The sequence below is a fragment of the Hippopotamus amphibius genome, chromosome 2, assembly GCF_030028045.1.
Source record: "Hippopotamus amphibius kiboko isolate mHipAmp2 chromosome 2, mHipAmp2.hap2, whole genome shotgun sequence".
Lineage (NCBI taxonomy): Eukaryota > Metazoa > Chordata > Mammalia > Artiodactyla > Hippopotamidae > Hippopotamus > Hippopotamus amphibius.
In genome coordinates this window covers 151,419,036-151,444,019 of record NC_080187.1, presented here as the reverse complement: position 1 = coordinate 151,444,019, position 24,984 = coordinate 151,419,036, and the positions used below count along the sequence as shown (strand labels likewise).

At 40.4% G+C, this 24,984-nt stretch overlaps 1 protein-coding gene across 1 annotated transcript in view; it reads right to left on the bottom strand.

Moving 5' to 3' along the window:
* Window positions 1–460: 460 nt before the first annotated feature.
* Window positions 461–24,984, bottom strand: part of MCEE (methylmalonyl-CoA epimerase) — a 57,419-nt gene continuing 32,895 nt past the window's right edge. The window contains exon 3 of the mRNA XM_057725060.1: window positions 461–1,237. Coding sequence (XP_057581043.1) covers window positions 1,040–1,237 — 198 coding nt within the window. The 3' untranslated portion in view covers window positions 461–1,039. The remainder of the gene's footprint in view (window positions 1,238–24,984) is intronic.

Genomic DNA, 24,984 nt, shown 5'->3' with positions numbered 1-24,984 from the left:
TATAGAATTTAATGATACGACTATATCCTTATACATCTTAACCTGTCCCGGGTTGATAAGCCTTTAGGTGATTTCCAACTCTTTGCTATCACAAACAATGCTGTAAATAATTATCATACAACGTTTTGTCCTACGGTAAATCTAAAAACGGGTCCCAAAGTATGCAAATGTATAACTTTGATAAATATCGTCACATGGCCATGACAATGGTTGGACAGACACTTCCTAATTTCATGGCCATCAGCAGCAGACGAGAGTGCCTGCTATCCCACAGCTGTCACCAGTGTTAATCGAAAGATTTGCCTTTGCCCATCTGATCGGAGGCCTGAAGTTATCCTTCCCGTATGATGCCTGAGCCTGAGACTCTTTTGACAGGTTTAATAGCTGCTGACATGATTACAGGTGTGGTTGTAAACACTAATAATAAAGCTAAACAAACAAACAAAAACACTCTGGCTGCCGAGGGCAGAACGGACTGTAGGGACCACAGTCAAGGAGAGGAGCCCAGACGAAGGGGGTGGAGCGCAGCAGATGGTGCAGAGCTGTTTGAAAGACTCAATAAAGGGGCCTTTGTAATCGCTGGGATCGCGCGGGAGCACGCGCACTGGAGAGCCGACTGGGGCAGAGGGTGGGGGGAGGAGGAGGTGCCAGGATTTGTCTTCAGGTTCCGGCTCGTGCAACTTGGAGAAGATGCTGCCCTCGGCCGGCCGAGGCGGCAGTGCTGAAGGAAGGAGGGCCAGGTTTATGCGGGAAGCTGGAGCGCGGTTTTCACCGTTGCTAGGGGACCATTAACTTCTCGCCTTTACTATACACTGCATCTTCCTCGCGCACCTTAGCAGAGTTTTACATTGTAACACGCATCTTGAATTTCACATATTTAAAATACCAAGCTAGTAAATCACATATGCAGAGAGAGATGTCAGGCCATCTGTGAAATGTTAATTCTTTCTCCGTGCGTCCACAGCGCGCTGAGGGGTCACGTGCGCCGGAAGGTGGGAAGCTGGGAAGCACAGCGTCCCGCGTTCAGGCCTGGACACAGCTACAGGGGATGCGGGGGGACAGGGCCCCCCGAGATTGGCTTTCTCCCGTCTGTCAAGCCAGGGGTGCATCCGAAGTGCTTCAGCGTTTCGATTCTGGGTGGCCTTCTGATCCGAGGTGTGTAATATGAATGTTCTCCGGGTGGCTGTGGTCCCATCCGGTTCTCAGAGTCTCTTATTCCAGATGGAGGTGGGAATAACTACGAAAAAGAAAAAAGGAGTGAATTTTAAAGTTACGTATGTACATAGATAGCTTCTTGAAAAGAAAAAGGCCAGCACCGTAAAATACCAACTAAATTGGTAGATGATTTGGGGATAATCCGCGTTGTTTTTACCCCGTGACCCCACACGTCTCTCAGCCGTGCAGCTGTGACTCCTAGCTGTGAGTACTGTCCCAAGCCAGCAAAATCAGAGAAGTCAGCCACATTCCTGGCTTTGATACTTCAAAGGCAAGGTCTGGAGTAGAGAGAAAGGGGAGCACAGTCCCTGCTGTCTGTCTGGGGCCGTGACTCTGAAACTGTGGTCCTCCACCAGGCTGACCTGTTTAGAAGTGGAAATTCTCAGGCCTCACCCTAGACCTCCATAATTAGAGTTTCTTGGGGCAGAGCCCACAAACCTATATTTTAACACCCTGCAGTGATTCTGCTGCACATGGAAGTTTGAGAACCACAGGCTGAGGGAGTCCCCAGGCCTCAATGTGCAGCAGTGTAGGAAGGACAGGTAAGGGGCTTCCTGGGCGGAGGGGCCTGGCGTGGCAGGCTCACAGAGCTCTGGAGAGCAGGCCTGGGGGAGACAGACGGCGCCCCCAGCTAGGGGCCCCGGGCCCAGGACCAGAGATCCAGGAATCACAGGCTCCTCAGCACATGCCAGCAGGGAGGGCTGAGGAGGCATGGGAGGAGATTCTCACGGTGCTGCTAGCATGAGACAGTGGACCCCAGTGAGGCCTGGATGCTGGTCTGATGTCGTCACCCCCATGGCATTCTGTAGACAGGTTTTGCTCCAGGCTTATGAAGTCCTACTATTTAGTGGGTTCAACAGATAAAAACAGTTGACTGTCAAGAGATCAGCTTGACCACGTGCTGAAATCTCTCCCTTCTATGTAACATCCTGAGATATGGTAGAAAATATATGTTAAAGCAAAGTAGTACATTCATAGATAGCTAAGACTGGAGTCAACACCTGAAACTAATACAACATTGTAAATTGACTGTACTCCAATTAAAAAAAAAAGACTGGAGTCAAAAAAGAGAAACTCTTTTTGGACTTGAAATGGTAAATCTTTTCTTCAAAAAGAAAAGGAAAGAAAATGCACAAGGGAAGCACGAGAGGCTGTAGCCATCTGGAGGCTGGAGCCCAGGGCTGATATCGTGTACACGGGGATGCCTCCAGCCCACTTCCTGCCTGCAGGGAGCAGCTTACAACCCAGAACACACTGAGGAGAATTCTCTCCTGGAAGGTAAGTGCAGAACCAGAAATTAACACATACCTGAGGAAGTTTTATAAGAAAAGGGAAGACAATACAATTAATGGAAGAATCAAGGGAATGGTGATAATAGAGCATCTGAAAAGGACTTTAAAATATATATACCTTAGAGAAATAAAGGAGGAATTGTTACAAGAACCTATTTCAATCCTTGGGAATAAAAAAAAATTATTACTGAAATTAATGATTCAGTTCATGGGCTTAACATACAAGGTGCTGAACAGAAATTGCAAAGAAGCATGTGTGTTCATGCATTCACGTTCATCACACACACACACTCACAAACACAGACACACACACATAAACATACACTCACACACAGACACACACACCTACACACACATGCACACAATACACACATGCACATATACACAGTGCACACACGTACACATATGTGCGCACACATGTGCACATGTACTACATGTGTGTACACACATGCATGCACACACACATACACACTCACACACAGACACACACATATACGCACATACACACACACACACACACATACATACACACAGAGTGAAACTTCAGCAGATAAAGGATAAAGAAAAAAGAGACAAGTAGGACTTCCCTGGTGGTCCAGTGGTTAACAGTCCAAGTTTCCACCACAGGGGGCATGGGTTTGATCCCTGGTTGGGGAACTAAGATCCCACATGCTGTGCAGCCAAGAAAAAAAAAAAGGAAAGAAAGAAAAAGAAGAAAGAGACAAGCTGCCAGAGACAAAAGATACATCACAAGTTACTCATACATAAATAAAAGTTAGACTACATCAGATTTCTTGTTAGCAGCCTTTGGTACACAGAGATAATGAATAATGGGTAAGAGCTTTAATGTGCTGGAGGAAAATACCTGTGTAATTTGAGCAGTGATTTCCATTCCCAGGAAAATTATCTTTTGAGAATGAGAATGGAACAAAGAAATTTTCAGACACACTTAGAAAATTTTCCACCTTTGCAGAAAGAATTGCTAAAGGATAATATAAGAAGAAAAGTGAATCCAAGAGGAAGTAATAAAATGTCAGAAACATAAATGAACATAAGTCAGTAAAACACTTTGGTAAATTTAAATAAGTTTTGATTTGGTGGAGTTGGGACAGTGTCTTTGAACAGCAAGCTGGGAGTAAAATTCTCTGGGAGGGGAACAACAGAACCTCTTCTGGCTACTTGAAGTAGAAAAGGAGTCTATTAAATGACACTGGATAAATCACAGAATCTGCAGGCAGGCCAGAGACTCGTGCTTGAGGCTAGACAGAAGAAACAATGTGCATTCTGCACTGCAGGACCCCACACAGGTGAACTCGTTATGCCTCTTGCCACCTCCACTAGTCATAGACACGTCAGCTCTCCGTAATTCAAGCTGGATGTCTACCGCAACTGGGGCTGGAAGGGGTTCCATGGAGCTTACCTCTTGAGCGCTCTTCCCTGAATAAAATCTTTTTTTTTTGCATTTTATTTTATTTTATTGATTGATTGATTGATTTGGTCTTCATTGCTGTGCGGGCTTTCTCTAGTTGCAGTGAGTGGGGGCTACTCTTTGTTGCAGTGGCTTCTCTTGTCATGCAGCACCAGCTCTAGGTGCACTGGCTTCAGTAGTTGCGTCAAGTGGGCTCAGTAGTTGCATTATGCAGGCTCCAGTAGTTGTGGTGCACAAACTTGGTTGCTCTTCGGCATGTGGGATCTTCCCGGACCAGGGATCAAACCTGTGTCCCCTGAATGGGCAGGCGTATTCTTAACCACTGTGCCACCAGGGAAGTCTCCTGAATAAAATCTTATGGAGTCTGACTGATCACATTCATGTGTCTTAGATGCAAAGGAGGCTGAGAATGTGAGTTTCTGGTTTCTGCCTTGGGGAGACATGAGCTCAAAAGGTAAGTTTCTCCAAACTTGGGAACTTAGAAAAAGTGTTAAGAAGATGCTGAGTAGCCCCCCAAAAAAGCATGAAAGTGTTCTGCTATGAGCAGGAAAAGAAATCTTCAAAAGAAAAAGTATGATAATAGAAAACACAAAACAAGATATTTTGAAAAGAGTTCAAACATATCTATAATCACAATAAACATGAATGGGTTAATCCATCTAGTACAAGACAAAGTCTCTCATAGCAGATGTTTTAAAATTATATTTATATACTAATTCAATGATAAAATACATTTATACGATGATCATATATTTGTCAGGAAGTTGATGACCCACTCAAACTGGGTAATTTGAAAAGAGTTTATTAACACTGATTATTTGAAAGGAAAATAAACCTTTTGCAATTATGATAAGAAAGATTAACATCAGGGAAAAAAAGGGATGAGAGATTATGACTGTATCCAGAGAAGATACTTTTAAAAATCATAATATATAAGAGATGCATTGCCAGTTTTAAGAGGATGGAGTTAAGATTTATTTGCCTCTTCTTCCTATTATAAATCACCCTGAAAAAATAAAAGATCAGGAAACAGAAATACGAAATCTATTTCAACTAAAGGAGACTTCTCTGATCCCCAGCTAGAGTATGGGAAGATACATAAAGGGGTGTGTATGTGTGTGTGTGTGTGTGTGTGTGTGTGTGTGTGTGTATGTACACACATACTTTTCCAATTGAAAATTATTTTCAGATTGGACTTAAAAAATTTACTTATATTCTGCTTATAAAAGACATGTTCAAAATGTTCAGATACACTATATATAAAATAAAGTCCTACTGTATATCACACAGAACTATATTCAATACCTTGTAAAAAGCTAAAATGAAAAAGAATATATATGTATGTGTATAACTGAATCACTTTGCTGTACACCTAAAACTAACACAACATTGTAAATCAACTATACTTCAATAATAAACAAAAAACCAAAATGCTTGGATACAAAAAAATCGATAGTAAAAAGACTGACCAAGCAAAGACTAACTAAATGAAAACAAGTGTAACTATATTAACATCAAAATAGACTTTAATGAAAGAGCAATATTAGAGAGAGAGTAATTCATAATGTTAAAGGGTGAAACCATGACTAAGAAAAAGTACTTCTAAGTTTATTTACATCTAATAACAGCCTTAAAATACACAGAGCAAACATTAACAGAACTAAAAGAAGTAAATTAACAATTGTTGTGGGGAATTTTAATATCTCTCAGTAAGTGATAAAACAGACAAAAACATCAGCAAAGAAATAGAATCTTTGAACAATCCATTTAACAAACTTGACCTAATCAAAATATGCGGTGTATGCTGAATACGCAGAACACATATTCTCTTCAAGTTCACATGCAACATTTATAAAAATTAGTCATATCTTAGGTCATTAAGCAAATCACAACAAATTCCAAAGAGTTTTAATCATACAAATATTTATTTAATCACCAAAGAATTAAATGTTTGGAAATTAATCAAATCATTTTTAATTATCAGTCAAAGAAGGAAATGCAAGGTAAATTATAACATATTTTGAAATGAATGATACTGAAAATAAAACACATAATAACTTGTGAGGGACTCCCCTGGTGGTCCAGTGGTAAAGAATCTGCCTTTGCAATGTAGGGGACGCAGGTTTAATCCCTAGTCAGGGAAGCAAAATCCCACATTCTGTGGAGCAACTAAACCTGAGTACCACAACTACTGAGCTCTCGAGCCTCAACCAGAGAAGCAACCCACATGCCACAACTAGAGAAAAGCCTGTGCACCACAATGAAAGATCCCTCATACCTCAATGAAGATCCTGCGTGCTGCAACTAAGACCTGACACAGCCAAAAATAAATTAAAAAATAAATAACTTGTGAGATGCAGCTAAAGCTATAATTAAAGTGAATTTTTTAGTCTTAATTGTGTTAGAAAAAAATGAAAGCCTGAAAATCAGGTAAAAAAGAATATAGACAAAGTAAAAAGAATAAATGTAAGCATATGAATTAATGACATAGAAAATACAACATGGTAAAAGGATTTTTAAAAAGGCCAAGATTTGCTTTTTGAAAACACTAATAAAATTGATCATCCCCTAGCAAAACTGATTAAGAAAAAAGACAGGAGATAACACATTTCTAATATCAAGAACAAAAAGGGCATCACTGCATACATTACAGACATTAAAAAGATGAGCGGATATTATGAACAACTTTGAAATTTTAGATAAAATGAACACATTCACTCAAAAAACACAATTTACCAAAATAAAAAATTGGATCTGTAATTGAAGCTATTGTAAGACTTACCTTTTTCTTTTGTACATCTTTATTGGAGTATAATTGCTTTACAATCTTGTGTTAGTTTCTGTTGTACAACAAAGTGAATCAGCTATATGTATACATATATCCCCATATCCCCTCCCTCTTGAGCCTCCCTCCTGCCCTCCCTATCCCACCCCTCTAGGTCGTCACAAAGCACCAAGCTGATCTCCCTGTGCTATGCAGCAGCTTCCCACTAGCTACCTATTTTACAATTGGTAGTGTATATATGTCAATGCTACTCTCTCACTACGTCCCAGCCTCCCCTGCCCCCTCTGTGTCCTCAAGCCTGTTCGCTATGTCTGCGATGTAAGACTTATCTTTATGATCTTGAGGTAGGCAAAATTCTTAAGTAGAATACAAAAAGTATTACAGGGACTTCCCTGGTGGCTCAGTGGTTAAGAATCCGCCTGCCAATACAGGGGACACGGGTTCGATCCCTGGTCTGGGAAGATTCCACATGCCACGGAGCAACTAAGCCTGTGCGCCACAACTACTGAGCCCTTGTGCCACAACTTCTGAAGCCCATGTGCCTAGAGCCTGTGCTCTGCAACAAGAGAAGCCACCTCAATGAGAAGCCCGTGCACTGCAACGAAGAGTAACCCCCACTCGCCACAACTAGAGGAAGCCCTCACACAGCAACGAAGACCCAACACAGCCAATAGAAAATTAATTAATTAATTAAACAAAACAAACCAAAAAAACCAAAAAGTACTACAAATTAAGGCAGTGAAAAGGCAAAACACAGAGTGGGAGAATATATCTCCTGGCAAAAGAGTTATACCCAGATTATATAAAGATATAAGGAATTCCTAAAACTCAGTGAGAAAAAGACAGATATCAAATAGGAAAATTGGGCAAAAGATCTGAACAGACACATCACAAAAATGATATGCAAATAATTTTAAAAAATGAAAGAATATATTTCCAAACACATTAAAAGTGAATAAGATGTACTCTAAAGCTACAATAACACACTTACTTTTCTGAATAGCTAACATGTAAAAGATAAACAATATTAGATGTTTGCCAGGATGTGAATCAAAAGGAACCCTCATATACTGCCAGTAGAAGTATAAATTTGTACAACCATTTTGGAAACCATTTGGCAATACCACTAAGCTGAAGATTCACATACCATGTAACTCAAAACCAAAAACATGTATAAGAATGTTCATGGTAGTACTTTTTTTTTTCTTTTGGCCGTGCCAGCATGTGGGGTCTTGCTTCCACAACCAGGGATCAAACCCATGCTCCCTGAGTTGGAAGCATGGAGTCTTAACCACCTGACCACCAGGGAACTCCCGTGGTAGTACTATTTATAACAGACATTACCTGAAAGCAACCTAAATGTCCATCAGCAGTAGCACAGATGAAAACTCTTCATATATTTATACAATGAAATACTGTAAAGCAATGAGAACAAACAAGCTCTAGCTTTACACAATATCATCCACAATTTGTGGGAGACGAAAATGAACCCCAGGAATATATTTTGGACAATGAAGCCAGACCCAAACTAACACATCCTGTATAATTTCATTCACATAGAGTTCAAATTTAGGGAAATCTATCTATAATATTAGAAGTTAAGATATTCCTCTGGATAGAAAGAAGGGAGAAAGGATTGGAAGACGGTGTGAGAGGCATTTCTGGAGTGTTTATAAAGTCTACCTTTTTATTTTTTATTTTTTAATTAATTAATTAATTTACTTATTTATTGGCTGCATTAGGTCTTCACTGCTGCACATGGGCTTTCTCTCGTTGCGGCAAGCAGGGGCTACTCTTCATTGTGGTGCGTGGGCTCCTCATTGTGGTGGCTTCTCTTGTTGCAGAGCATGGGCTCTAAGCATGTGGGCTTCTGTAGTTGTGGCTCACGGGCTCTAGAGTGCAGGCTCAATAGTTGTGGCTTAGTTACTCTGCAGCATGTGGGTTCTTCCTGGAGTAGGGATCGAACCTTGTGTCCTTTGCATTGGCAGGCAGATTCTTAACCACTGTGCCACCAGGGAAGTCCCAATAAAGTCTATCTTTTTAATCTGGATGGTGGTTACAGGGCATGTTTATTTTGTCAGATTCCTCAAAGTGTAAACTTATGATTTATGCATGTTTCTTTATGCATGTTATATTTCAATAAAATGTTTATTAAAAATAAAAACATAAGGTGACCGAGTAGGTTTATTCTAGAAATGTAAGACTAACTTAGCATTATAAAATCTATCATAGTAAAGAATAAAGATTATATGAGCTATTCAGTTGATGCCTCCCAAATAAAATGAACTGGACTTCACACCTGCTAACCGATAAGAATAAAAGTGAGGGCGGGGAGGGTGGGGGGGACTCGAGGGGGGGGGAGTCAAGGAAGGGAGGGAATACGGGGATATGTGTATAAAAACAGATGATTGAACTTGGTGTACCCCCAAAATAATTTTAAAAAATTGAAAAAAAAACAAAAAACAAAAAAAAAGAATAAAAGTGAAATTTATATCCTGGTAAGGGCATCATGGAAGATACTACTTGTTGCTTCCTTGATGTCCATCACCTCTTCTTCTCTATTAATGGGAGAGGTGGCCACATGCCCAGTTAGAGGACTTACTGCTTGCAGCTGAGGATCGTGACATAGCCTAGTTGCAGCCCAAAAGATGAAAATTGGAAGTCTAATCCTGAAACTTTCAAGAAATCAGTGTTTTTTTCAGATAAAGGGAGACATGCTCAGCCTTTTGGCCTTCCCCTTCCTCTACCCGGAATGCAACCCAAGGCCTGGGGGGACAGCTGCCATGTGTGATGACGAGGATAAAAAACACCGTAAAGAGGATACCAGGAGAGAGGCCAGGACTGCCTTCCTCCACACACTTTAGGTGACAAAAATGAAACCTATATTTAAGTCGTTGAATCAGGTTTCTTTTCTATGTAGCTAAGTGCAGTCCGAACTAATGTATCTACCAAAAATCTACAGGCATCATGCTTAGTGAACAAATAATAAAAGCATTAAAGTCAGGAAGAGTACAGTGATGCCTATTCTCACACCTACTAAGCAATACTGTATAACTATCCTATCTGATAAAATCTAGCAAGTAAAAATGGGACGGGAAGTGAATACTATTATGTGCAGACAATATGATGGCCTCCCTAGCAGTCCTAGGAAAACCAACTGAGAAACTATTAAACTATTAAGAGAGTTCAGCACGATGATCAGATATAATATCAAACACACAAAAATCAGAAGATTTATATACTACATTTGTAACTAAGTAAAAAATAGGAAAGAAGGTAATTTTTTTCTTGTCCCTCTGACTTTGTAAAATTGAAGTATAGTTGATTTACAAAGTTGTGTTAGTTTTTGGTGTACAGCAAAGTGACTATTTACAATAGCCAAGTCATGGAAACAACCCAAGTGCCCATCCACAGACAGATGGGTAAAGAAGATGTGTATATTCAATGGAATAACACTCAGCCATAGAAAGAATGAAACATTGCCATTTGCAGCAGCATGGATGGACCTAGAGAATATTTCACTTAGTGAAGTAAGTCGGACAGACAAAGAAAAATACTATATGATATACTTATATGTGCAATCTAAAAAAATGATACAAATAAATCTATATATAAAACAGAAACAGACTCACAGACATAGAAAACAAACTTACGGTTACCAAAGGGCAGAGGGAAGTAGGGAGGGACATATGATGAGTATGGGATTAACAGATACAAACTACTAAACATAAAATAGATAAGCAACAAGGATTTACTGTGTAGCACAAGGAATTATATTCAATATCTTTTAATAACCTATAATGGTATATAATCTGAAATATAAATATATAACTGAATCACTCTGCTGTACAGCAGAAACTAACACAATATTGTAAATCAACTATACTTCAATATTTAAAAAGAAATGCAAGTTAAAACAAAAAATGAAATACCATTTCTTTCCTTTAAGTTGGAAAATAATTTTGATAAGATCAAGCATGGATAAGATTTTGGGTAAACAACTACTCTTATAAGTGGATGATGGAAATGTAAGATTGATCACTTCAGTAGTATCTATTAAAAGCAAAAATATAAAATACTATGGTCAACAATCCCATCTCTAAGAGGTCCACCTAGGTAGGAAAAGACACTTGGAGCTAAGGAGATTTGCTGAAGAGATTCTCTGCAGCATTGTATGTACCAGTGATATATTGGAAATAACCTAATTGCCTATTAGGGAAACAGCAATGGTGTTACATGGTGAACCGGTAAGCAGAGCGTGCCAAATGCTGCTGTTTACAGAGGTAAGTTGTGGCGCATTGGAAGGAGAAATTAATTCTAACTGTGAGTATTCAGGAGAGGCTTCATGAAGAGCTACAATTTGAGCAAATACTTGAAGGACAGTTGGGGATTTCTATGGGCAGAAAAATGGAGTGAAGGGTATTCTAGGTAGAGAAAACAAATGTGTAAGCTGCAAAGGTTTAGGATGACGTTCAGGAGATACATAGCCCTATGAGTCATTATTATAGAGACTGGGTAGCTGAGTGCACCCTGCCTTCCTCTAGGGGGAGCCTGGGATGCAGATGTGGTCAATGAGACAAAAGAGGATGCCGTGTTGGTTCTGTAGCTTTCCAGATGAACAGAGACATCACTTCTGGGTCCCCTTCCTTGTCTCCCTGCTCTACATTCAGACATAATGGCTACAGAGGTATCTTCCAATCAAGGACAGGTAAGAGAACCACAGAGATGGTAGACCCTGACATTACTGAGCTCTCAGCCAATGCCTGTAAATGTCTCTCTAATTATGTGAGAAAAAGTAACTCTGTCTTTAAGTCACTCTAGTTAGGTTGTCTCTTACTTGCAACTCATACCATTCCTAACTGATTTACTTCCCTGGGACTTCCCTGGTGGTCCCGTGGTTAGGACTCCATGCTTCCACTGCAGGGGGCACAGGTTCAATCCCTGGTCGGGGAACTAAGATCCCACATGCTGTGTGGTGTGGCCAAAAAAAATAAATAAAATAAAAATAAAGTATGACTATGACAGAAAAGAAGCAAAGGGAACCTCCTACATGATAAAATTCTCAGGTTAACAGCTGTTGACTCTTGGCCTCTCAAACTACCAATGGAAACACCTATTGATTGAATATACTAAGTCCATTAGGCCTACTGCAGTAAGGGAGAAAACTGCTTTCAGAGAAGCTTAGTAATGTCTCAAAAATGGGGAAATCAGAGAAGGATACTTATTGAGTTTTAGGGCCGGAGCTGAGTGCTATTAAGGAGGGTCTTACAAGGTGGGACAGTGGCTAGGTGGGCAAAGTTCAAGACATAATGGCTTTGGATCACTGGGCGCCATGACAGAAGGTTCTTGGAGAGGTTCCTGATAAGTTTCTAGTTGGTTCACTTAGAGCACGTGTTTCCTGAAATAGGTAGTAAGTTAATTTGCCTGGTCCCAGAAATGTTTAGTACAGGGATAGGAAAATATTTTTGCCTCAGCTATCCAAGCTGAGTGCAGAAGACAAGTCAACCATATTGGAGCAGGTCAAAAGGCTTTGGGAGAGACACGTAAAGAAGATGAAAGTGACAGCACTCTTTGAGAAACATCTTAAAGATGTCTGAACCTCTTGAGATAGGTTAAGACAGTTGGAAGTTTTGGGTCATATATAAGTAAGCAAGCAGGCAGACAAAAGTCAATTATTTACTCAAGGGGAAAACAAAGCTTTTTGAAAAGAAGGAAATCATAGTATACTACATGGCTCTGCCTGGAGTGGAATAATATAAACACCTAACATTGTTCTAACCAAAATTATTATGTTTGCATGGTGGGAAGAGAACTGGGGGTGTATGTGTGAAAGCACACTGGGGGCAAGGGAGATAATGAAAGAGATAAATTTTTATCTTCCATAATGAGTAAATAGAAAATACTAAGAGCTAAAACATTAAGAAATAGTAATATAAGCATGTTATTCAGTGATATGAAGGTAAATACTGAAAGAGTCAGCTCAAGTATTTTAAAGAGCTTGTGTCTAGAAAGGAAAAAAGGGGCGAATAGGGTGCTGGCATTGGAGGATTGATGTTTTCCACTTAAAGTCTTGAAAAGTGTTTGATTTAAAATATGTACCTAAAAACCTTTAATAAAATGTTTTTTTAATGTTTTACAACTATAAGACAACAAGCTGTTATTCAAAGCCTGCGACTGAGTTTGGATCAGGACTGGGTTTTGTGGTCTAATTATTTTCCACCCACTTTAACCACACCTGCTGCAAACTTTCTTAAACAAATTGAGCTTAAGCATATGTCAAAGTTTATTAACTTGCTAGCAAGGGAATCAGTAAGGGGGTGAAAGAGTGCCCGGTGCCAGGTCTGAGAGGGTATGAAAATTGTGGGGTTATATATTTGGAAAACAGAATGCTTACATAAGCAGCTAGTTTTTAAAAATAAGCAATTAGGACTTCCTAGGTGGCGCAGTGGTTAAGAATCTGCCTGCCAATGCAGGCGACACGGGTTCGATCTCTGCCCCAGGAAGATACCACATGCTGCGGAGCAACTAAGCCCGTGCGCCACAATGAAGAGTAGCCCCGGGGTCCTCACAACTAGAGAAAGCCCAGGTGCAGCAACAAAGACCCAACACAGCCAATTAAAAAAAATAATTAAATAAATGTAAAGCAATTAATTAAGAATGCAGTTTTATTTCACATGGTCTTAGAAACATCATATTTGTATCTGTTCTGAGAAAGGAAATCAGGAACAAAAAGCCCCAGAAAAAAAGAGCAGATGATAAGGAAACATCTGTGGTGGTGAAGTGAATAACAAAGGTTTGCTCTCCAGATGGCCCAATTAACAGAGACGCATGAGTGATCACCAAACGGAGGTCAGAAGCAGACAGTGGAGGAGGCCTGCCTTTGCACAGTGAATGCACATGCTGAGAATAAAGTTGAAGGATCAAACTGTTCATTTTTCTAATTTGCAAAGAAATATTTTGACACTTCGCACTAAAGTAGGACCAGGCAACCGATAACAATACAGAACATTTTGGGGTTTCTGTTTTCTACAGTGATAAAACTGTAAAACAAATGAAGTCCAACCCTCAACGATCACAGTAGAGTTTTGACAGCTTTGTCTCGCAGTATGCTTTGGAGGAATGTCTTAATGGGACATGTATACACAAGCCTAATTCATGCTGAATGTAAAGGATTATGTGGATACAGTACCTGATTTTTCTTTGATATACTCCTGGATTTTATATGCTAATTTTTTTATTTAGAACTTATACATTTATAGTTTCCTTCTTTAAATGTAATTAGGGTTTGAATTAAAGTTATAGGGTATTGTAGGGACTTCCCTGGTGGCACAGTGGTTAAGAATCTGCCTGCCAATGCAGGGGACATGGGTTCGAGCCCTGGTCCAGGAGGGCCACACATGCCATGGAGCAACTAAGCCTGTGTGCCACAACTACTGAGCCTGAACTCTAGAGCCCTCGTGCCACAACTACTGAGCCCATGTGCCACAACTACTGAAGCCCACATGCCTAGAACCCATGCTCTGCAACAAGAGAAGCCACCGCAATGAGAAGCCCACACACAGCAAAGAGTAGCCCCTGTTCACCACAACTAGAGAAAGCCCATGCACAGCAACGAACACCCAACGCAGCCAAACAAAAAGAAAAAAAAAAGTTATAGGGTAGCGTAAAATGAACTGGAAAAGCTTTATATTATTTTCTTTTCCATGGCCTTGTTTAAATAACATATTAATTATCTGTTTTTTAACACATGTAAAATTCAGTTATGAACCCATCTGTTCTTGGTGACTTTTCAATGTTAGAATTTTAATCACAATCTCAATTTCTTTCCGATTTTAGTATATGTGCTGCCGAAGCGAGCACTCAATTTCTTGTATTTGAAATTGGTCTCTTCATGTTTTCCACTTTTTCTTAAGTTAATTCTGGTAATTCATACTTCCTAGGCAAAAATAAATAAATAAAATAGAAAGAAAGAAAGAAAAATCCTCCCTGGATTTTTATTATGTCCTCTAATTCCCACTAATGTATGTTTGTTGCAATATCCATTTTAAAAAATGGGTACATACTTTATTTTTAAGCATTTTAATTATTAAGACATTTAAGTTTATGATATCTCTACATAAAACTTTCACTGTGTCCCATAGGTTTTGGCATGGAATATCTGACTTTAGTTCTAGATAGCTTATCATTTTCTCTGGTGGGATACAGCTAAAGTACTACAATACTAAATGCCTATATTAGAAAAGAAAAAATAAAAAAAGGTCTCAAATCAATGACTTCAACTTCCACCTTAAGAAACTAGAAAAAGAAGAGTAAACTAAGCCCAGAGTAAGCAGAGGAGAAGATAATAAAGGTCAGAGTGAAAATTAGTGAAACAGAAAACAGAAAAGTAATAGAATCAATGAAATCCAAAGCTGGTTCTTTGAGAAGATCAATAAAACTGATAAACCATTAGACTGATCAGGAAAAGAGACAGAAACATATATTATAAATATCAACAATGATAGAGGTGACATCACTATAGGTCCTACAGACATTAAAATGATAATACAGAAACATGAGCAGCATTATGTCAATAAACTAAACATCAATTTGTCATTGATGAAATGGCAAATTCCTTTTAGTCATAAACTACCAAAGCTCATTGAAGAAGAAACATAATATGAATGGCCATATATCTATTAAAGATGTTGAATCTGTAATTTAAAACTTCCCACAAAAACAAAAACAAAAACAAAAAACTCCAGGCCCAGATGGCTTTACTAGGGAATACTGTCAAGATTAAAAAGAAATAACACCAATTCCACATGAATTCTTCCAGAAAATTGAAGAGAACACAATTTTTCCCAACAGATTCTATGAGGCAAACGTTACCCTGCTACAAATCTGAAACTGAAATAAAGTGAACCTTTACCATAGCATCAAAATCTGAAATACTTAGGGATAAATCTGATAAAAGATGTGCAAGATATGTTATATTGACTACAAAACATTGCTGAGAGACATTAAAGATGACTTAAATAAATGGAGAGATATACTGCATTTGTGGATCAAAAATTTAATGCTGTTAACATGTCAGTTCTCCCCACATTAATATACAGTGTCAATGTGAACCTGATCAAAAGCCTAAGTTTTTTGTAGGAATTAGCAAGCTGATTCTAAAATTTTACGGAAAGGTACTGCAATAGCCAAAACAACTTTGGAAAAGCAGAACAAAGCTGGAGGATTTATGTTACCTTATTTCAAGACTGATTACAAAAGCAATAACAATCAAGACAGGTAGTATAGGTATAAAGATAGACAAATATATCAATAGAATGAATAGAGAGTGTAAAATAGGCTGACATATATGAACCATTTTTGAGAAGGTATAAAGGTAATTCAGTGGAGAAAGTATATGATGCAGAAAAAATGCATATTTGTATTTTTAAGTGAATCCATATCTTTACCATAGATACAGATTAACTCAAATGAATCATATACCTAAATGTAAAACCCCAAACTATAAAAATTCTAGAAGAAATCATATGAGAAAATATTTGTGACCTTGGGTTAGGCAAACACTTTTGATAAGACACAAAAGCATGAGTCATAAAAGAACTGATAAATTTGACTTCATAAAAATTTAAAACTTATGCTCTGTGAAAGACACTGTAAGATTAAAAGATACACCATAGAACTGAGAGGCAAATATATGAAAGGGGGACTTGAAAGAATGAAAAAAAAACTTCTCAAATTGCACACATTAAATATGTGCTGTTTATAATATTTTAATTACATCCCAATAAAGCTATTTTTAAAAAGAATATAATAGTTCTACATATCCTGACATTAAAAGAGCTGCACAAGGCACAGTGCTAAGAAAAAAATAAAAATAAAAATGCCATAAAAATATCTTAAAATGTGTATTTTAAAAAATTGTTGGTGGTAATGGAAAAGGATACAAAAAAAAAGAATGTCTATATGTGTACTTTATTGTACAGCAGAGATTGGCACAACACTGTAAATCAACTATACTTCAATTTAAAAAAAATTAAAAAATTTGTTGGCAACATATACTATAAATAAATTGTTGAATAGTTATTCTGGGATGGGGTGAGGAACTCATTTATATGTGATACATTTTTATCATAATTGAATTTTAAGCACATCGACTTCATAATCATTAACAAGTTTTGATTTTGTTTTGTTTTGTATTACACATTCTATTTGATCTTGCCATTTCAATGCCTGGAGTTGATACTCAGACACCTTGCACAAGAACACAATTATACATATAAGGATTCTCCTTCTAGTAGTCCTTGTCACAGCCTAAGAATAGACACATCTCAATTTCCATTAACCTGCCTATTAGTTTTCTATGGCTGCCTAGCAGATTACTCCAAAAGAGCAGTTTAAAGCAACAAACGTGTTATTACAGATTTTCTGTGGGTCAGGAATCTTGACTGTGTCCAGGTGTTGGCTGAGGGAGGGTCTCATCGGAAGGCTCAGCTGAGGGAGGATGGCTTCCAAGCTCACTCACGCAATCACTAGCAGGATTCAGCTCCTCACAGGCAACTGGATTTTTTTGATTGCCATATAATTGACATATAACATTGTGTAATTTTAAGAGGTACAATGTGCTGATTGATACACTTATATACTGCAATCACCACAGCATTAGTTAACAGCTCTATCATATAATATAATTTTGTTTTTTGTGGTGAGAACATTTAAGATCAGTCTCTTAGTAGCTTTGAAATATTACATCGCAAAGTATTGTTGACCACTATGCTGTACCCTAGCTCTCCAGGACTTATGCATCTTCTAGTTGCATGTGTGTACCCTTTGACCAACATCTCCCCAATTCCCCCATCCCACCCCTCAGCCCCTAGTAACCACCATTCTACTCTGTTTCTATGGGTTTGGGTTTTTCTACATTCCACATATAAGTGATATCATACAGTATTTGTCTTTCTCTGACATGTCACTAAGCATAATACCCTCATGTCACAAATGGTAGGATTTCCTTCATTCTCATGGTTGAATAATATTGGGGTGGAGGGGTGTATCACATCTTCTTTATCCATTCATCCCTTGACTGACATGCAGGTTGTTTCCGTGTCTTGGCTGTTGTGAATAGTGCTTCAGTGAACAGGGGAGTGCATATATCTTTTCGAGATACAAGCAACTGTGCTGAAGACCTCAGTTCCTCACTGTTGGCTGGAGGCCTCCCTGAATCCTTCGCCACATGGGCCTCTCTACAGGGAGACATGACATGCCAGCTGGTGGGGGGAGAGAGAGAGAGAGAGAGAGAGAGAGCGCCCACAGATGGAATCAGAGTCTCTGTGTAACTGAATCTCAGAGTTAACATCTCAACACCTTTGCCATATTCTATTAATCAGATGATCAAAATAAAACTCTCGAACATAAACAAAAATTAGTAAAATTGTGTGGGAGAGTCAGAATAGAAATTAAATTTGAAGACGTAAAAGCCACAAGGTAAATTTCCTGGCTCTTCATGAAGAGCTTATTTATGGTATTTTAAAAATAAATAGGGGGCTTCCTAGGTGGCGCAGTGGTTAAGATTCCACCTGCCAATGCAGGGGACACGGGTTCAATCCCTGCTCCAGGAAGATTCCACATGCCGCAGAGCAACTAAGCCTGTGCGCCACTACTACTGAGCCTGCACTCTAGAGCCCTCAAGCCACAACTACTGAGCCCACGCACTGCAACTACTGAAGCCCGTGTGCCTAGAGCCTGTGCTCTGCAACAAGAGAAGCCACTGCAATGAGATGCCCGTGCACCACTGCAACTAGAGAAAGCCTGCACCCAGCAACAAAGACTCAACACAGCCAAATAAATAAATAAATAAATAAATAAATAAATAAACATGTATATAAAAAATTAAACCAAAAAATGCATTTAAAAAATAATAAATAAATAATGATGGGAGGGTTTCAAGTCACTATAGTATTAATAATCCATTGATACATTTAAATATATTGATGTACCAGTTTTGTTTTAAAATGTCAAATATTTACAGTACCCCAGAAATTATATTCTTTGCAATTATCTGAACTTGGGATAAATATTTAGGATGTCAACTTAAAATGAGCAAGGAGCTACACGATTTTTCCTCATTCTTTTTTTTTTTTTTTTTTTGCTGCTCTGTGCAGCATGCAGGATCTTAGTTTCCTGACCAGGGATCAAACCCTTGCACCCTGAAGTGGAAGTGTGGAGTCCTAACCATTCGACTGCCAGGGAAGGTCCATCTTCATTCTTTTATGAGGTAGGCAAGCACATGAGTTTGAAGCCACTGCTTCAGTCACTTTGCTGTAGGTTTTCTTGAAGGTATAGCTGGTGGGGGGGTGGGGTGGGGGGTTGTTTTTACAATTAGTATCTTAACTTCTCAAAATACTTCTTGGCCTTCCTGCTCCCCAAAGTGTGCCCAGCACTGACCCCAGCATCTCTCTGTGTCCCTCTCCCCGCAGTGTCTCTTTCCCCATTCTCCACACTCTTGGGCCCCTGCCCTCTGCTTCTGACTTCTGCCTCTCTGGCCATGTGCCCCAGGGAAGCAGAGCCCCACCCCCGCCCGCCCCTCCCCCCCACTTCTCCCCGACTCCGTCTCACTGGGAGCAGCTCCTGAAATTCCGGAGCACATTTATCATTTTACTTTATGTGGATCGAGATGCTTCATGCCTCATCTAATTGCTTTTTTACTTGACTGCATTCTGGCACAATGCCATTGGTCTGCAGAGAGAGACTTTACAGGAAATAACTTTGAAATGTGCTCTTTCTTTTTCATGGGGATGCTGTTGAGAACATTCTTCATAAGCTCAAAGTATCTTTATTAGAATCTAAGGAAAATTTTCTATCAGGTCTCACTACTAGGAAAACCCAATTGTCTCAGACTCTAGGCAAGGTTTTACCTTCTGGGACTCATGAAATTTGTGACTGATTGTGTTCTGTGTTGTTTGACTATGAAGAAGATCAAAGACAAAGATGTGACCAACCTTCGGAAACTGCACAGGTCCTGGTGAAGTGCATTACTTTACTGTCACACCCTCAATTTCCATTTACCGTGACTCTTTAGATCTATTTGATTCTGTTGCTGTATATGTATCTGTAACATACATACACACACATGAGTAGTGTTGTCCTCAAATGAGGCAATGATGCAGAAAATGCATTCAAAGCTGAAAGCAAATGAAATGCTGGATTTCACTTTCCACGGTGTTTTGCTACTGTTCATGTCAAGCTGTCTTGCAACAACAGGCACCGACTAAGAAGACCAGCCTTCTGCCGAGCAGCTCAAAAGGGACATTTACTCAGGTCTGTTTCTAGCCTGCTGGCTCAAAAGACCAATCTGGGCACAACCCAAGTGATCCTGGTTTACGGGTGCAGATTCACATTAACCAAATCTGCAAAGACTGATACACAAGCCAGAATTTTATATTACTGATTTAGGCTGAAAAATATATCTATCAGGTAGACCTTGAATGCTGGCATTGATGTGTTTGATGAACATGGGATGATAACGTAGGAGTTAACTTCACACTCAGCAACAGGAATAAGCAAACCCCAGGGCCTGGCATACACAGCTGGACCAGCGTGCTCAGGGATGGTGATTAGAGAGGCTCTGCTGACCTTCAGCTCTCTGGGCATCCCCTTTCTCTGTTTCCAGTCAAACACCCTTCTTATGTCCACAGCCTTGTTGCAAACACTTAAATTTTTAGTTTGTGAATTATATTCACATTCCTGTTTTCTACTCTGACACCCTCACAAGCAGTCTAGGCAAAACTATTTAGTCCTACATCTGAAAGCAATCTCCTGGCTTAGTCTCTGAAGAAGATTGCCAGTCACACCCACGACCTGTGGCTCTCCCCTTCCCACCTGGAGAAGGTCAACCCAGTTTCCTGACCTCCTAAGTTCTCAGGAGGTGCTGCTCTTAGCACTTCTCTCAGTGAAAATGTGGTAGCCTTCTGCCCTTACAAAACACACTTCTTTCAATTTATAAAATGAATAATGTATTCTGGCTTTTAAATAACTAAGATTTGAATTAAAACCCAGAGGGGTTTTCTGTATACAATAAGCATGTAAAAATAAAAGACGTGTCCAACTGGTGAAAGGCACAGAACTCACAGCTCTTCTGGCTTTGAACTCAGTAGGGTGGCCCCACCCATACTCACAGCCTGACTATGCCAGGGAGCCCAGGTCACACTGGTAGGTCACCCTGAGACAAAAAAAAAAACCAAAACCCTGTTGTTTCTGTAGCTGCTAGCCAAACGTGCTTATGTGACATAGAGGACACACAAGCCCATAAAGCTGTCAGTTCATCTTGATTTCTGTACTGCTTCAACAGCTCTGGGAAAAGGTAACTTAGAAAAAATTTTGGCATAGATACCAAAAAAAAAAAAAAAAAATTACTCTCCTACCCCAGACTCCAAGAATAGTTTTCAAGACTAGTTCTTCCCTTTCACTAGAACCTTCCCTCTGTCCTGCTCTCTTCTAGAATGCGCTTGTTGCGTGAGAACGCGCATCCACCCTGTGCCTACCGCCAATATAAACAGAAGGGAATTGTGGATTTAGATGGAGCGTCTAGAAATTCTGGTCCCCAAACAGGTGTAGATTCCCCTAAGACATGTAATTGTTTCTTCCTTGCTGGTGGAAAGAGTGGAAGTAGCCTGGTTTGGGGAGGTCAGGCAGAAGTGGGTTTTTACCACAGCTATTTTCTCCTTTGTAAAACCAGGTTACTGTTAGTGCCTGATCTGACAGAGCTGTTGTGAGTTAAAAATGTTTAGCACACATTAGGGGATGGAGATTGTGCCCACATCAAAACGATCTTTAGAGTGAGGTGAGAATCATCTACCAAGGCAGGGGACCCAGAGACAAGAGAGGGTGGGTGGGGCCTCCCCAGGGCACAGATGGGGGACAAGATCCCCTCCCAGAGCGGAGGGTCTGACAGCTGCGACTGACCGCTCAAGCTCTCACCTGTCACACTGCCTACACTAAACCAAGTGGAGAAAACAAATGCTCAGGCCAGCAGGAAAGAGTACGTTCCAGGACAGTGCTCTCCTCAGAGCTTCTCCATTTGTCTGCACATCTGCCCAGCGGCATGGAACCGTCCCAGAGGCTTCCTTTGCCAACCCGGGCAGCCCCTCTTCCTTTATCTTTCCCTTCTCAACAGAGACGGGGCAAGTGGAATGGTCTTCAGACTTCCTTAATGACACATCTTTTCAGTAAACCACCTTAAGTACGCCTCCCCATACAGGTATATTTAATTATGATAACATATATGCAAACATTATATTATGTACATTAAGGACTACAAACAGAAACAGAAATTTTCAAAAGACAAAAAAACATAAATGGCCTCTGTAATATGTTTTTTTCTGCATGCTGATGAATTGTCTAATGCACAGTGTAAACCCCTGGGACCCCTCCCTGATTAACCACAGGTTTAGAAAAAGTTACAGTGGGGACTTCCCTGGTGGCCCAGTGGTTAAGACTTTGCGCTCCCAATGCAGGGGACCTGGGCTCAATCCCTGGTCAGGGAACTAGAGATTTCGCATGCTGCAACTAAAAGATCCCACATGCAGCAACGAAGATCCCGAGTGCTACAACTAAGACCCAGCACAGCCAAATAAATAAATAAATAAATACTTTAAAAAATATTTAAAATAAATATTAAAAAAAAGAGACAATAGCAAGCTAAAAAATACAATAGTAGGAAACTAACAGATGTGTTAGAAAAAATTAAAAAAAAATGATGGAGCAACAACTGGATCATAAACAACTGCAATATCCTAAGTGAGGGGGTGGGAAGAAGAAAAAAGAAAAAGAAAAAAGAAAGGAAAAAAAAAGCCAGAAAAGGCCTTGGCTGTGGGGATGGGGCTTAGACAAGGGCAGGGGTTGGGGGGGATGTTAGGCAATGGGCCGAGCCTCCCCTTAGAGAAGGCCCTGGGGGTGGTGGGGAATGGGGCTTAGGTCCAGTGAGGTAGAGGGGCCCAGAAATGCCTCTGGTCCTGGGAGCAAAGGACCAGGTCAAGGTACCCAGCGGGCTCCCTGGGCCCAAGTTGGTGGGAGAGATGCAAGCACCTCCCCTAGTCCTCCAGTCTTGGAGGGTCCCTCCCCCTTGGGTTCTCTTCTTTCCCACCCCCTCTCTCCTATTCCCCTAGAGCCCTTACAGCTGCAGGGGGCACTGAAAGGCAGGAGACCAGACTCTGATGCCCAACAGGCTTCCCAGGGCCAACTGGGCTAGGGTAACACCTGCCGCACTTCCCCAGATCTCCCAGTCTGCTAGTGTCCCTGTCTGCCTCTCTTCCTCTCCCCCGCCCCCACTGTCCTAGGTTCTAAGCAGCTGGAGGGGGCCTGGAGAATGAAGGACCAGGTCCGGGAGCCCAGTTGGCCTCCATGGCCAAGAGAGCAGGCGAAACGCCCTCCAGCCCCCCCCATCCCCCAATCTCAAAGCTCCCATCCCCTCCTGCCTCCTCTCCACCTCCTTGCCCCTCCTCCCTCCTTCCACACCCCCAGGACCCAGGCAGCCTGGAGGGGGCCTTGGAGGGTAGAGGACCCAGCTGGGGAGCCCAGCAGGCCCCCAATCCGGGGAGCTCAGCAGGCCCCCCGGCCTCCTGGGCGGAAGAAACCCAATCGTGTTTTCCCCAATCACCCCAGCCCCCAGCAGTCCCTCCAGGCAGGAACCTCTCCCCTCCCCCAGCCACCCCACAGGGGTGGCAGTCCGGTCAGGCTTCCCCTTCCCCACCCCCTCGACTTCCCCCAGGTCCTACCTGGTTGCTGCGGGGTTCCTGCAGTCTGTTTGGGCCTCAGGTCCCCCGCTGGCCTCTGGTAACTGTTCTATTTGTGGGGAGACGCGATCTCCGCATCTTCCCACGCCCCATCCAAAGTGGGGGGAAAATGAGATGACAAAAAAATATGCCACAGATGAAGGAACAAGGTAAAAATACACAAGAACAAATAAATGAAGAGGAAATAGGGAAATTGCCTGAAAAAGAACTCAGAGTTATGCTAGTAAAGATGATCCAAAATCTCGATAACAAAATAGAGAAAATACAAGAAACAGTTAAAAAGGAATCAGAAGAACTAAAGAGCAAACAAACGGTACTAGATAACAAAATAACCGAAATTAAAAATACTCTAGGTGGTATAAACAGCAGAATAACTGAGGCAGAAGAATGAATAAGTGAGTTAGAAGATAGAATGGGGGAAATAACTGCCACAGAGCATGAAAAGGAAAAAAAAAATAAAAAGAATGGAAGACAGTCTCAGAGACCTTGGTGACAACATTAAGCATGCCAACATTCGAATCATAGGTATCCCAGAAGAAGAAGAAAAAAAGAAAGGGTCTGAGAAAATATTTGAAGAGGTTATAGTGGAAAACTTCCCCAGCATGGGAAAGGAAATAATTAATCAAGTCCAACAAGTGCAGAGAGTCCCATACAGAATAAACCCAAGGAGAAATACACCAAGGCACATATTAATCAAACTAACAAAAACTAAACAAAAAGAAAAAATATTAAAAGAAGCAAGAGAAAAACAGCAAATAACATAAGGGAAAACCCATAAGAATAACAGCTGATCTTTCTACAGAAACTCTGCAGGCCAGAAGGGAGTGGCAGGATGTACTGAAAGTCCTGAGAGAGAAAAACCTACAGCCAAGAATACTCTACCCAGCAAGAATCTCATTCAGATTCGACAGAGAAATCAAAAGCTTTACAGAAAAGCAAAAGTTAAGAGAATTCAGCACCACCAAACCAGCCTTATGACAATTGCTAAAGGAACTTTTCTAAGCAGGAAACAAAAGAGAATGAAAGACCTACAAAAACAAACCCAAAACAATTAAGAAAATGGTAATAGGAACAAACATGTCAATAATCACCTTGAATGTAAATGGACTAAATGCCCCAACCAAAAGACACAGACTGGCTGAATGGATACAACAACAAGACCCATATATATGCTATCTACAAGAGACCCACTTCAGACCTAGGGACACATACAGATGGAAAGTGAGGGGATGGAAAAAATATTCCATGCAAATGGAAATCAAAAGAAAGGCGGAGTAGCAATACTCATATCAGATAAAATAGACTTTAAAATAAAAAATGTTGCAAGAGACAAGAAAGGACACTACATAATGATCAAGGGATCCATCCAAGAAGAGGAGATAACAATTATAACTATATATACACCCAATATAGGAGCATCTCAATACATAAGGCAAATACCAACAACTATAATAGAGGAAACTGACAGTAACACAATCA